The sequence below is a fragment of the Calidris pugnax genome, unplaced genomic scaffold (genome assembly GCF_001431845.1).
Source record: "Calidris pugnax isolate Ruff unplaced genomic scaffold, ASM143184v1 scaffold18, whole genome shotgun sequence".
Classification (NCBI taxonomy): Eukaryota; Metazoa; Chordata; class Aves; order Charadriiformes; family Scolopacidae; genus Calidris; species Calidris pugnax.
In genome coordinates, this window is record NW_015090812.1 from 5,389,979 (window position 1) to 5,404,665 (window position 14,687).

The 14,687-nt window shown below is 36.7% G+C and overlaps 1 protein-coding gene across 1 annotated transcript in view; it reads left to right on the forward strand.

The window, feature by feature from the left end:
- FAF1 (Fas (TNFRSF6) associated factor 1) overlaps positions 1-14,687 on the forward strand; it is a 170,113-nt gene that overhangs the window by 25,746 nt on the left and 129,680 nt on the right. The window contains exons 3-4 of the mRNA XM_014939409.1: positions 10,303-10,349; positions 13,336-13,544. Of these exons, the coding sequence (XP_014794895.1) occupies positions 10,303-10,349; positions 13,336-13,544 (256 nt within the window). The remainder of the gene's footprint in view (positions 1-10,302; positions 10,350-13,335; positions 13,545-14,687) is intronic.

Below are 14,687 nucleotides of genomic sequence, written 5' to 3' on the forward strand. Positions count from 1 at the left end.
AGCAGAGGAGATTTTTTGCTAAACTTTGCCATCAACATTGTAAAGTAAAGTAAGCTGTGTCTCTCCTTTCTAAATAACAGATGGAATTTAGTTATTTAAGAAATAAGCTCCTTAACTTAAGGTTTTCTTGCATAGTAATCAAGCAAGCAGTGGGGCTAATAAACTTAGATTTCTGTTCATGGAAAAAAAGATTCTTTTTTCTTGTATTAGAGAGTTTTGTGTTCTGACAATAACCGAAAAGTGGGCCCTGAGATCACAGTAGTGTCTGATAGTATTATTGTACCTATTACCCACCTACCTTAAATTTTACAAATAATTATATGCAGGCATTACCCACCTACCTTAAATTTTACAAATAATATTTTGAGAGGCTGGTACTTCTGTTTTGGCAATTTCTTGAAGATTGCTTAGCATTGACTTGTCCTGAGACATTCAACTTTAAGAGCAAATTTCTAGGCTATATTCATAGCGAAGTGGCTGGTAATGAGGTACACGTAAGTAGTTTGTAGTGTATTACTCTGTGACTACTTGAACTGCAACTTGCATACATCATAAAAAAGTGTGTTTGAGTGATTAGTCTGTCATGGAGTCATGTTGGAAATATATGAGTAGGAGAAAAATGAAGTAAATTATTTAATAAGAACCAGCATCTGTGCCAATGTTATGACTATTTTGCAAGGGAACCTTAATTATGAAAGATTTTACCACAGAAGCCAGGAGTCATCTAAACCCATCAGGCTTTCAAAGCCGAGTATTGTAAAAATGGATTTACTTGTAATACTGTTGAATATCTTAACAGTTCTGTCCTAGTTTTACTTAAACTCTCTTTAGCTGGTCTTGGTAGTCCTGGGTTGGTGCAGTACCTGCAGTAGAGCATAAGCTGTAGAGAGCTGTGAGGAGAAATACTGTGGGACAAGTTGTAGGTCACATACTTTCGAAATGGACTTTCTGGTTTCCAAACTCTTAAGTGAAATCTTGCATAATTATTCTTTTGCTATTGATTACTGATTAGGCAGTCTACTGACTATGGCAAGGCTAAGAAAATGGTCATATAAGATGTTTCTTGTTATTATACTTTTTTAGTGAAGGGGCCTTAGTCTGTATGTAAGACTTCTAGGGCTTCTTGAATTTTCTTGTGTCCTGAGATTTCATCCCAGCTCTATCTTTTTAGTACTTGCTAAGAGCTAGTATGTTATAGTGAAGAGTGATTTTATTTGTTTGTTTATTAATTTATTTATTTTTTAAGGCTGAACAAAAGGTATGTAGTTGTGGGGTAGTTATCCCCAACCTGTTTGTATTAGTGTTGTCATTCCAGTTTACACAAAATAATTAGGAGAGGGGTAGACGTGGGAATTCAGTACATAGGTATTTTTTCAGGCATAGCCTTTGTTTTATCTGACTCTCCTGCTGTCTAGCTTAGTCTTTTAAGGAATAATAAAATATGTTTTGATATCAGACATAAGCATTCCTTTCTGTTAAATTAGAAGATGAAGAAGTACTAGTGTAAGAAGTTGTGACGTTAATGACTAGAGCCAAGTTAACTATATATGTGTGTCAGAAAGTAGCAGACACATCACGGTCTACTCTTCTCCCTTTCTATATGAGTAAGTTTTGAGTGGATAGTTCAGAATAGATTATTTTCCTTTATTCCTGCTGAAGTGGAGTTTCAGCTCAGACAGATACTGATCCACAAGCTTCTTATAAATCTGTTCATGTTATTTATTTTCATTGCACTGGGAAAATACATCCAGTTATGAATTTATTATTGAGATTGCGCTTTGTTTGTGGAATTGTGCAGTGACAACATAAAATTAAAGAGCTGTGCAAAATGTGGGCTTTTTTTCCCCAGGATTATAGAAGTATATCTAACTGTTGAAAGGCTTCCTAGTGCATTTCGGCATGTTGTAGGACCTACAGGAAAAAGTTTGCTGAAGCCACCAAAGAAGTAGGGAGAAATGGGAAACCACATCTAGAGTGCTAATTGTAAACTATTTCAACGCGTGCTCTCTTACTGATGAAGTGAATCATCTGTATGAATATATTCATGTGGCATTTTTTGATGAAATGTTAATTTTTTGCTTTATTAGCAATTCTATTGTTTTGCAGCTATTCATGAAGTATATTTGTTGTAAAGAAAGCAAGCTGAAATAAAGCAGAATGCATAGAAGACATTTCATTGTAGTTCAATTACAGCTTTTGGTTAAATTTTAACCACGATGGGGACAAATGTTGGCATTCTGTAAAAACTTTGTGGGTGTAACTTCACGTCTAGCACTTGGAAATACTTTGAGACTTGCAAAGCTGGGGAAACGCCAGCAAGTATAACACAAGCTACAGGAAAAAGCTGACTCATTTCTTTGCCTTGAAAAGTCTGCCAAAGATAACAAAGGTAGAGGTTGCTTCTGTTACTACTGGGGCATAATTAGTAATTTTTAAATTTAAATATTATTGCGTTCATTTAAAAATCCAGACTGAATAATGTTTTTTTTAATAACAAACCCAGCGCCGTCGTTACTTGTTAGAGTAATGGTTTCAGAGTAGCTGTGGATGTAGGAAGGTGATAGAGTATCTTGTTTGGAAAAAGCTTCTGGTCTAAAATAATTGTTATTTCTGCAGAACGTTTTGTGGAATTTCTTGTTTAGAATACCACATGACAGACTTGCCTGTAACAGGCAAGATTTGATAGTTGCATAAAGCCGCAAGAAGACATATTCCTCCGCTTGGGAATCTCGTAATACAGTCTTGATGTCTTGGGGCAGAAAGAAGTTGACTCTATTACAGCTGATTTCAGTAAACCTTTATTTTATTAAGCCAGATTGACTGCAGTATTTGACTAATACTTGTGGTATGGTTTTGTCAGTATCAGTTAGTAAAAGTTCTGCTGTTTATTCCCAAATTTTCTACTTTTTTTTGTCATAAACTGATCACAAGGGAAGTCATGCATAGTCCTACTTTTTACCCAGTTCCCTGAAATCCCAGTATCAGCAGCTCAGAACAAATGTTTTGACATGTTTGCATCTGGCATTACACGTTATTATCAGTTCTGTAGAAAATACAAGCCCAAATTAGTATTTGCCAAAAAGAATGTTGTTAGGGGGGCATTATTTCAGGACATTTACTGTTACTACTGAAATATGTTGCATAAAGCAGAACCCTGCAAGTTTTAGTTTCACTGTAAGAAACACTTCTATGCTGCAAAGGAACTAATAAATCTTTGCGCTTCTCCTGTTTTGCTTTACTGTTGTATATAAAAGTTTGTTCCTTTGTCACGCAGATTTATAGTTTGGAAGCGATTTAAAACTCACTTTCACTTTTTCGGTCCTTTCATGCATGTTTTGCCTCACTAATGCTTTCCTTTATCCCTTATCATTTAATTATTTGTTTTTCCTCTCCGGATAACATTTGTTCAGTTTGGGGTTTTGTTTCTTGCCTTTTTTTTTTTTTTTTTTCCCTAAGCTCCCCATTGTACAAAAAAGGAGTTTTATCATCCATTTATTTTGAATTCTTGCCTTTTTTTTTTTTTTTTTTCCCTAAGCTCCCCATTATACAAAAAAGGAGTTTTATCATCCATTTATTTTGAATGCCAAATAGAATAATGGATTTTAAATCTTTAGGATAAGCAATTTATCATGTGAAAGCAACAAAATTAGAGTAAGAATATTGTGTTTCAGGGGGAATATCACAGCCCAAATTAGGAGTAGAGTTAATTGCAATGGAATTACAATTGTAAGCAGAGTAGTATAAATTACCTCTTTGATGCTGTGAAAATATATCATAAAATATAAAAGATAAGAAATAATTTTTCTAATGTATTTTAGATTGTTTAATGGGAGCCTTTCAGTATATTTCATTACACATTTAGCTTTGAAAAAAACATGCTTAACTTATTGAAATTTAACAAATCTTGAATGATGCTCAAGCAGGATGGATTGATAGTACACAGGAACACTGGCTGATATTTCTAAAACGTAACAGTTACCATTATTTTATTCTACAGAACTCAAAACCACAGTAGGTTTGTCTTGTGTGTCATCTCTCTCTCTATAGTGAGGTTTTGTACATAGCTTTTTGGTGTTATATTCACTTGTATGATCAGAATGAGAAATAAATCTAAGATTAAATGCTGAAAAGGTCAGTCAAATATTAAAATAGGTTTCTATATGTTTTGTAAACAACAAACCAACCATTTTTGGTTATATTTCAAAATATAGTCATAAAAGCTGCTAGCACCGCTTCCTCTGAGACAGTGAGCTGTCTTTACTTCTGCTGGTGTGGAGAACAGCATGGGATGAACTTTCTGAATTTGTGATTTGAGAGAAATTGTTTTTATATCAAGGAGATGGTAAATAAGTAATAGGGAAAAAAGGCAAAATGAGCAGGAAAGACACAAAATGCTTAATGCTTAAGCTTACTAGATGTTTTAAACCAAAAGTGAAATCTATGAGTTGTAGCATTTGGGGAAGAACATTGTTTTTTGAAAGTTGTACCAAATGACTCCTTTCATCAAAGAAAGGTCTTACTAAGTTTCATAGAAATAATTGAATATGTGGGTTACTCCATTATATTTCCCCATGACTTTCTGAAGCAGTTGATACAGTTCAGTTGGACATCTTTGGATTTTGGATTAAATCATCTGCTACGGCAGTTCCTATTACCTTGAGTGTATATCTCATTCATGTGTTGTGTTTGTTTAATGTAAACCTTCTCAATTTTTAGCTAAACAAATGTAAAGCTCTGTGTGGCCTTTATTAAGTAGACTGAAGTGGTTTTACTTACTGTATTCAGTCAAATCCAAGTAAGGCTTTTAAAATTCTGTGTAAGATGATTAATGGTAAACTTGTACTGGTTGCATTAAGCTGATAGGGTTATTTATCTCAATGAAACCCATACAGCTTTCCCATGTACACGGTATTTACATCTTCTCTGGCCTTTTTCTTCTTCTGAAAAGGTTGCTCTTCCAGCATCATGCTGCTTGAACTTGCTGTCTTTTACTTGGAGATGTGTTTTCTAATATTCTGCTTTGGAAAGTTGATCTTATGTTTTGCTCTGTGAAAGCTCTTGCTCTTAATTGGGGTAGAGGTTTGACTCATAGAGTGGTTAGAGTTGGAAGGTCCTTAAAGATCATCAAGTTCCAACCTCCCTGCCATGGGCAGGGACACCTCCCACTACAGCAGGTTGCTCAAAGCCCAATCCAGTCTGGTCTTGAACATCTCCAGGGATGGGACATCCACAGCTTCTCTGGGCAACCTGTTCCAGTGTCCCACCACCCTCAGGATAAAGCATTTCTTCCTAATTTCTAATCTAGATCTACCCTCTTTCCGTTTAAAACTGTTCCCCCTTGTCCTATTGCTCCACTCCCTGATCAAGAGTCTTTCTGTAGCCCCCTTTAGGTACTGAAAGGCTGCTCTACGGTCTCCCTGCAGCCTTCTCTTCTCCAGGCTGAGGTGCCCCAACTTTCTCAGCTTGTTTTCATAGCAGAGGTGCTCCAGCCTCTGATCATCTTCATGGCCCTCTTCTGGACTTTCTTCAACAGGTCCCTGTCTGTTTTAAAGGATCTATATCTAGGGCAGGATCTGTATCTGTCAGCCAAAACTATTGTCTAGTATGGAGACTGGAAAGAAGAGGGAACAAGTGGTGGCCCTGGAGGAAGATCTTCTCCCACCTCACTCATTGCAAAAGCCTTTCACAGCACTTTTGCCTGGTCCTGCTTTTAGCTCTTAAGATAATTCATTTAAACATCACTTTTACATTCTGGAAATTTAAAAGATACCACCCATCTTTTGTTCATGAAAAGGAAGGAATTTCCCACCTTATTTTATACAATCAGTATGTGTAGAACTCTGCTTTTAAATAATATGATTGGCAAATCCAGTCCCTCTTCAAACTTATTGATAACCACTGAGTATTTTAAACTCAGGAGTTTAATGTTTGTGCTACCTAAAATACCACAGTTAGTTCATGATTATTCATAGGACGCTCATTCCCCTGGGTGAGGGTCACTGTAATATCTGCTTAATTGCTTTTAAATAGCCAGTAGTATAATTGTGTGTTTTGAGCGAAGTCATCAACATTGTTGCTTCATCAGGTTATTGAGAAACGGTGGTTCTTGTTTTTCTCTCTCACACTGTTTTGTACTCATAAAAGATAGTCACATTTAGTCAGAACTGACTAATCTATTTAAGTTAATATTCCCTTGAGGGAGAGCTCTAAATTTCACAGTCTGCTTCACAATGTTCTTCAGGCACTTAAATAATTTCAATCTGTTTGTAGAATACTACAGAGTTTCTGGTTTGCCCAAACTATTAATGAATTTGGTAACCTTTTATTAACCCTATTGCTTTATTGTTACCTATGTTTGTGGGAAACAGCAAAAAAAAGTTGGATTTAATGTATTGTGATTCTGGAAGCTTGCAGCTGAAACAAACACTAAAAAAAAGTATTGTTAGTTTGAACCTTTTTAATTGGCACTCATTGGTGCAGTATTACATTATATTCCTGTCTTATATTGCTTTAAATGAACAGGATTCTCGGTGATGTTTGTTGATAAATCCTCTGCTGGTGCATGATGGGGCCATAGGGTACTTGGGTATATGGGTAGCACTGAGACACCCCCAAGATTCTTGGCTTAGGGGAAAAAAAAATGTAAATTACCTATCATTTTCTATTTAAAGTGAGTTTCACTCTTTAAATAGTGGTAGCATTAGAATAGGTAAGTACCTGTTGAAGCTGTGGTACCCAGGATCTGCAGTGGATGTACAGTGTGAGAACAGCGTGAGCACAGAGTGCTGCTTCCCTGGCATCACTCTTGGCAGCAGGTTATTGGGAGCTGAGGAAATGTTCTTAGCCAGGCATGGTATCTATAGATTTAATAATCCTTGAATAGATTTACTGCACCTGTTATTAAAGTTGTTTCAAGGGTAATACATCTTTTTAATTACTGTATATTAGTCACTCAGGCTGTTTTTGATGATCAAATGATCCCTGTTCAGAAAGACAAAAAAATTTAATATCTTTGAATGTTTACTTAAGCACAGAGACCTGATCCTTTCTCAAAGGGGACTGACACTGGGGAAGAACAGCCTGGAACAGATCTTGCCTTAATAACTTGTTCTTTTTTTTTTTTTTTTAATAGTCACAGCCTTCCTCCTATGAAATTCTAAAGCAGATGGTTGTTCCTTTTTCTTACTTTCTTTGCAGAGTCTACTTATAGATGTCTTGTAAGAACATGGGTATTTAATATTTATGCAATATCTACATGTGCACTGCTACCATTTGCCGTCTACATAATTTTAGTCTTCCATCTTGCTTAACAAACAGTGTCCAGACTCTTTATTTTTACAGTGTGGTTAATAGAGGTCTTTCCATCAAAAAAGTACATAATGCTGCTGCTGTTTTTTCTTACTGCTATGCCCCTTAAATGTCACCAAGTTTACAAAACTGGGGACGTGAACAAGTGAGTTATTCAGTTTTAAAGAAAATAGCTTGGAGCTTCCATCATATTTAACCCCTCTAACTAGGCTTAGAAAAAGTTTGAGCTGATTTAATCCTCTGAGACTGAGACATGAGCTTTGACAGAAGAAGTGTGGAAATGCCATGCTGTGCTGTATTTCTTCACAGCTGAAGCAGCTTCTTTTTCTCAGAGAGAAAAAGAGAATTCTGTTGCACCAGCAGATCTTTATTAGTGTTGGTCTTCTTGTACAAGAATTTGCATTTGCTCTCTATATCTTACGGATGCAAAATAAAGGATATTTTTTGTCTGTCAACCAACCTTACCTGCTGGTTGACAGGAATGAAATGTATGTTGCTGAAGAGTAGGTGTGGGGGAAGCCAATCCAGAAAAACCCAAGCAAAACCAAACCTCCCACTTTTTCCTGGAGGTTGGTTAGATGAACATGACCAAGAGCTATGTGTGACTGCAAAAACCACAATGATGATAAATGAGACATGTTGTTAGAAAGAAACCACTGATTATTGCTATGCACGGTGGATAAACTGATTTGAAAACTGATCTGGTAAGAAGCTTTGCTTTTGCTGTAATTTGATACAGCCTGATGGGTAGCTGCTGCAGCTTATAGATACCTGTGACCCTTTTCCTTGTCTGCTTTTTTTACTATTATTTATGTAATATTTGTCTCTAAATAGATGATAAATCCTATTGCAATATCATAGCTAGTTAGCTGAGTTCAGCAGAAATACACTTTGACTTTATGTAGCCTTAACTGTTAATGGAAATTGTAAAAAATCATGCTTATATATTCATAGAAAAAGAAAGCATAGCATTTAAACTAGACAATATTGAGATTTGTGTTTATTGAAGACTTAAGGTGCATTTTCTGTGTCAATTTGTAAAAATTATGTTGGTAGATGATGACTGTCCATAGTTCAGTTGCAGTGTTAGACTTCATCCTCCTGGAGTACAGGGAACCTATGAGCTCCTAAATGTCAGCATTCTCTTCTTCATCAGGGACCAGGCACTAATTCACCGAGTATACTGGCCAACGGGTCAGGTATATCTGACATGAGAATGGATATTGGAAGTTGTGATAGTAGAAATGCATGAATCCCCACTGATAACGGCAGAAAATGGAGAAATATGGGATGCTACAAGCTCTCTTGAATCTTACTGTTAAGCCTAACAAATATCTACCCGTGAACACAATAGTAATCATAAATATCATCAAAGACCAGAAATAGAATTAGACTTTTGAGGTCTTTTTCCTCTCCAGATTTTTTTTACTTCTTCCTGATTCCTTGTTAAATTCCCTCTTGTGCTATTCCGTCTTATCTACCCACTCCTGGGCTAGGATTAAAAGTCTGAAGTTGGGTAGGCTCTGACATCTTTACTCCCATGGCTTCTGACAATAATCAGAACAAAGTCTTATCGGCTGCATATCAAAGTGTGTACGTCATGTCCACCAGCTCATGTGGTATCACTTTCTCTGCCCCCCAAATATGAAAAATCCTAGCAATGAGATGATTTTAAAATACTTTTTTGATGGCATAAAGCAGCCTGAAACAAGTTGTCTTCTAAATACTGCTGAAGAGAGTCTTATTTGCTTGCCAAGTTTTTCCCTCAGACTGACTGACGTATAATTTCAAAGTTTATACAAACTTCTGTAGCATCAGATGTGCTGGAATGGCATTAAAACTTCCTGCAACATAAAGTGGAGCAATACTGTAACAGGCTGAGAAGAGAATTTTGCCAGCAGTGGGGTTTTGAACTTACTACTGGGGTGTGTGATGGCTATTTTAAAAAGAATGCATTTTAATATGAGAGAGAATTCATTGGGATATTTTTAGAGGTAGTAACTCTTTAATTTCAAACAAGACCACTCTGAGGGTGGTGAGGCACTGGAACAGGTTGCCCCACAGAATTTGTAGATGCCCCATCCCTGGAGGTGTTCAAGACCAGGCTGGATGAGGCTTGGAGCAACCTGGTGTTGTGGGAGGTGCCCAGGGCAGGGGGGTTGGAACTCAATGACCTTTAAGGTCCTTTCCAATCCATATTGTTCTATGATTCTATGAAATCTGAGTGCAGCTTGTAAGGTTTGTACTTAGACACGTGTACTTGGTTTATTCGGATGATGGGGACAACATGGGATGACATTTAACAGCGTAAACCTTACTTAGAAAAAGTATTTCCTTTTCTACCTGAAGATTGTTTGAATTTTGGGGGTAGCCGTTTCTGTGATGCCTTGGCACGTGAGGACTCTGAAGAGGGTAGATGGTGTTGGTTCATGTGAGCTGGAAGAGGGTTGTCTGGATGGTGTAGGTGCGATGGAGACACGTGAGCTGCTGAGAAGCCCTTTGCTCCAACTTCAGCAATTCCTGATGGTGTCAGGGTTGCAGCATGGGGTGCATGTGCAAGCTGTGCAGGTTTATAGCTTTGTGCAGGTCTGATACTTCTGGGAAACAGATTTTCTGTGTACGTGCTGTCTGGCTGCCTTGTCTGTGCGCAGTTATCCATGTATTTGAAAGCAATATGTTCACTCTATGTATATACCAAGTGTACAAAGTGTTAGATTGACTGAGCATGGGCCATGTGGTTCATTCCCATGCATTCCACCTGGGAGAAACATCACACCTACAGGAGTTTGAGCTTAAGTTCATATTCATTTTCACTTAGATATGGATTTTATTTTTTGCAGGTACTTTAATGACAATATCATTTACCAAGAATGTTCAATGAATGGAGAACATTTTATGCCATATTTTAAAGCAAGCTAGTAATTCTTTAAAACATTTTCTAACTTTTTTTTCTTGCTCTCTGTGCTTGACTCAAAACTTGTTTTCTCTTTTCAGGCAGCTATAAATGGTGTAATACCACAAGAAAACGGCATTCTACAAAGGTAAGTAGAGAAGACAAGTAGTGCACACAGAGAGTGATGCTGGATAACAGTTATATTTTTGTTCCTGAATCCGAAGATGATGACGTAATTCTCCTTTTCAAGCAGTTTCTGGAGCCACAAATTCTATTTCTGGCAAAGCTGATTTAATGTTCAGTTTTTCCCATACTGGTGGAGGACCTGCTCAAGCATCTATTCAAATTGATTATTTTTTATTCTAAATTCATTGGTTGTTGGGTCATTCTGTGCAGGGCTGTCTCTTAACAAAGCCTGGATTTTGGTATCCTTTCTTGGATGTCAGGGCTTGGGTGTGGTGTTCTTTGTTGTTTTTTTTTTCCTCCAAAGATCTAAAAATTTGCAAGGCAAATCCACAGATGTTCCTGGCTAAGTATTTTCTTTTTCCTTATGCATTTTTAAAGCTATTGATATTCTATGCTTCTCTGACCCTGGACAAAAATGTTTGCATTTTTGTAGTTGCTTTTTTTTCAAATTGAATTAGAGGCAGCGGATACTGTGCTAGATGAAGTAAAGTTGCTCCCTTCTAAAAGTAGGTTTACTGATTTTCTTTCAGCTTCTGAATTAAATTTTGGCTTGTATATTGATGCCTGGATATCTTGAAGTCACTGAAGCATGAGCTCCTAAGTGCTGATGAGGCAATTGAAAACAGCAGAACAGGAATTGAGCTACTTGAGAGGGACAGTAAAATAGTGTTTAAATTTTTTTTTTAAAGAAAAATACTCAAGGTACTATTTTAAAAAGTTTATTTTAACGATGAAAAAGGATACGTAATGTAGGTAAAGTGCTGTTATGACATCTCTGTCAATACTTACTAAGGTATCATTAAATAGAATCAGTTTTTGATTTAGGGCAAAACCTGATTTGCTCAGCAAAGTTACTAGGTGTTTATTTACCGGAATGCCTACCTAGTCTATTGGAGATCAAGCCTCAGTTGTGTAAGAGCACTTTTTCTACCTATGTTAATAAGTCCTGACCTCAAAGCATTTATATTCGAAATACCAGAATGTTTTGAACCGTTTGCTCAGTGGGGAAGGAGCTGGGGAGTAGTTATGCCTGGCTTGGATAACAAGCTGGTCCAGTGTCACTTACAGCTTTCTTCCACATTAATTTATTCATTTTTAGACATGATTAAACAATCAAACGTGTCTCAAATGTTATTTTTTTTCTTCCAATGGAAGTGGGATTAAAGGAGGCTCAGAAGACTTAAAAGCCCTAGTTTCTAGTGGTTTTCAAATGAGGCTTATTTTACTGATGTGAGGCTTTTTATGCTCCATTAGAGGTTGCCAGTCAGATATGTAGGATTCCTTTTGTGGTAGAATCTAATAGAACTAATACAACTGGTAAGTAAGTTAATTTATCGAAGGGGGAAAAAAAATGCATTTTGTTTTATAAATCAGTTGTGTTGTTTAAAAAAAACCCCAAAAACCAGCCCTGAGAATCAGGATATTCATTGCTTGTTGGGTCTGTTAACAAAATAGTTACGGTACTTAATTCATATCTTGCCATCAGATTTAAGACAATAACATATCACCGGGTTTTTATACTTTTTGAAATCTGAAAACTGTTTCCTGTGCTGTTTAGACTTCTGAAGTGGGTTTTTGTCCTTTGACCATGGGTCTTTGGGTCTTTATAGCTGGGAATTCATCCTTCTGAGCCTGCTGATGTGAGAAGGGAAGGAGCCCCTTGTTTTACAAGCATAACGTGTTTTTCTTTTTCAAATGCGGAAGGCTCGATGATGGGATTTGCAGTAGCTGTGTATAAGTTCTGCACTTCTGTGATGTGCATGCCATCCACTTCTTTGCTTTTTTAAGTTCGGACCTCCTCTGGATGACAAATTTGTCTTGCTCTAAGAAACATTTCATTTGAGAGATCTTGTGGTACCTTCAAGAAGGGCAGGATGCATTTTTCATACAAGTTCTGTTTAAGGATGGAAATGAGACAACTTGCATCTCAGTGTTTCCTAAATCCATCTTTGCTCAGCTTCCATTCTTTCAGTGCATATCTTTTATTACCTTGCATCCTCCATCATAATAACCTGTAACTGCCCAGGACAGATAATCTTCCTGATCAGAACATCTACAAGGTAAAGCTCTAGGCTTACCTTGTGAAGCTTCTTGCCTTCCACATTTAATTTCTGTATATCATAGTTTTTTTATTGGCCTGGAGTAATGTTACTTAAATTTCATGTTTTGTTACCTTTATTTCTAATCCCAGTTACATGCTTCTTGTGGAGAGGCTCAATGAGGAAGATGAAATGCTTATGGGTAGTGAGGGTTTCCCAATTTATTCTGACCTGTAATGCTGTATGTATCCTTGAGCCAGGTATGGAGACATCCTTATATGAATGTCCAGGAGGCTTTAAGGATTTTGAACTTAAAGGCAAGCTAGAATTCAGCGTTGCATTACTGTTGTACTTCTAGGTATTTTTTGCAATATATACCTCATTATCTTAATTTATTTACCTTAAGTACATAACTATTTTCATACCTGACTTGTTTTCCATTCATTTGGTATTGGAAAGTACCAATCCATGTGCAGTATTTTCAGCTTTATTTCTTATTTTCATTTCCATTTGATACTAGCCCAGTGATGTAGAAAGCTGGTTGTTGCCATGGTGCCAATTTTGATATGGTCACAGCACTCCTGGAACAGGAAATAATGCTTCTTCTCAAGATAATTCTGATATTAATTATATAGTGAACTTTAGACTGAAGTAATGGCTTAAATGCTTGTCAGCTAAGCTTTTCTCCTATAGCACTTCTGGGTCACTGAGATGCTAATATTAGTGATATGACAGTTATTTTCTAATTATTAATAAAACAGTGTTTTCAGATATGACAGTGTAGTTTATTCAAGAGGTGTGTGCTGTGAATCATAGTAAGTGAGTAATACTGTTCATTTTGCTTTGCTAACTTTTATTTAAACATATCAAGCTGTTCTGTTTAAACCTTCTTATCTGCATTTTTTTCAGTGAGTATGGTGGAGAGACTTTACATGGACCAGCGTATGGCCCCGCAAGTCATTCTACAGCAGCTTCTTCAACTCCTTCCTCCTCCTCAGCATTTCGCCACGTAGTGCCATCAAGACAAATAGTGGAAAGGCAACCTCGAATGCTTGACTTCAGGGTTGAGTACAGAGACAGAAATGTGGATGTAGTACTTGAAGACAGCTCCACAGTTGGTAAGGATTTGCCAAAATGAAATGAAAACCGTTGTGGTAAATTGTTCAAACAAAAACAAACGAAAAAGACCCAACCCCAACAGTCCAAGTCCTAAAAGAAAAAGCAGAGCAAAACAAAACCGCTCCAAAAACCCCACAAAACCGCCCCAGAAAATGCAGCCTCGACAGCTACTAACCATTTTCAAATCTCTTTGCAGCTTTAAAAAAAGCAAAATTTCACTAATTCATTGTAAAGGTTAGTGATCTATCAAATATTTATTTTGAAATCTAGTTTTCTTATGAACTTCAGAAACAAAATGAAGACTACTGATTAAGTTGAGGCCTGAAAATGTAATTTGGGGTAGAATTAATGTAGATGCAATCTACTAATAAGCGGATGATCTTGGCATTTCCTTTTCAAATCTCTGTGGCATCTCCTTCTGTGCAGGATTAGTGACAAGATTTAGAGGAATTTTTTCCAGTGTGAAGAGCATCATTGCATTCTTCTTTTTCGAGTTTTATTTTACTCTTTTATGCAAATTAAGATTTCTTTTATCAGTTTTATTGTCTTTAGCCTAAAACTGATGCATTTTGTAACAGTACGTTAGAAATATGCTATTGTTAGTAGTGTGTGTCAGTTTTTGCATTCTCCAAACTGTGAGTTAATTTACTTCTGCTGAGGAAGAATATTTTTTTATTTTTTTATTTTTCCTTTTGAATGAAGATTCTATACAGATCAAGATAAGGAACTACATGAAGGAGGAGTTGATCAAAACAGTTTTCAGTGCTGCAGCCTTATGTCTGTGATGAAATTTTGAAACTGAAACTTTCGATCCTTATTTGTCTTTTTGGCATTCGATTTGGTATTGGCTGGTGCCACCTAGTGGTGATTAGTCTGAATTCCTGATTAGTGTTGTGTTCCACAGGGACTGCGCTGAGTGGCCTCTGTGCAAAGCAGATATAAAAGCCTGATCAAATCAGAATTTTGCAGCCTTAGTATTTTGCTTTTTTCTTATCAACTTTCATATATAAACGATTAATCTGTAGGGCAGAAGCAGTCAGTGTAGAACTTTTGTCTGTATCTTGGTATATGAAGATTGAGGGCAGCCTTGTGTTTAGAGAAGTACAATAGTAGCCTTTGAGAGAAGGCAAATAGTAGAATTT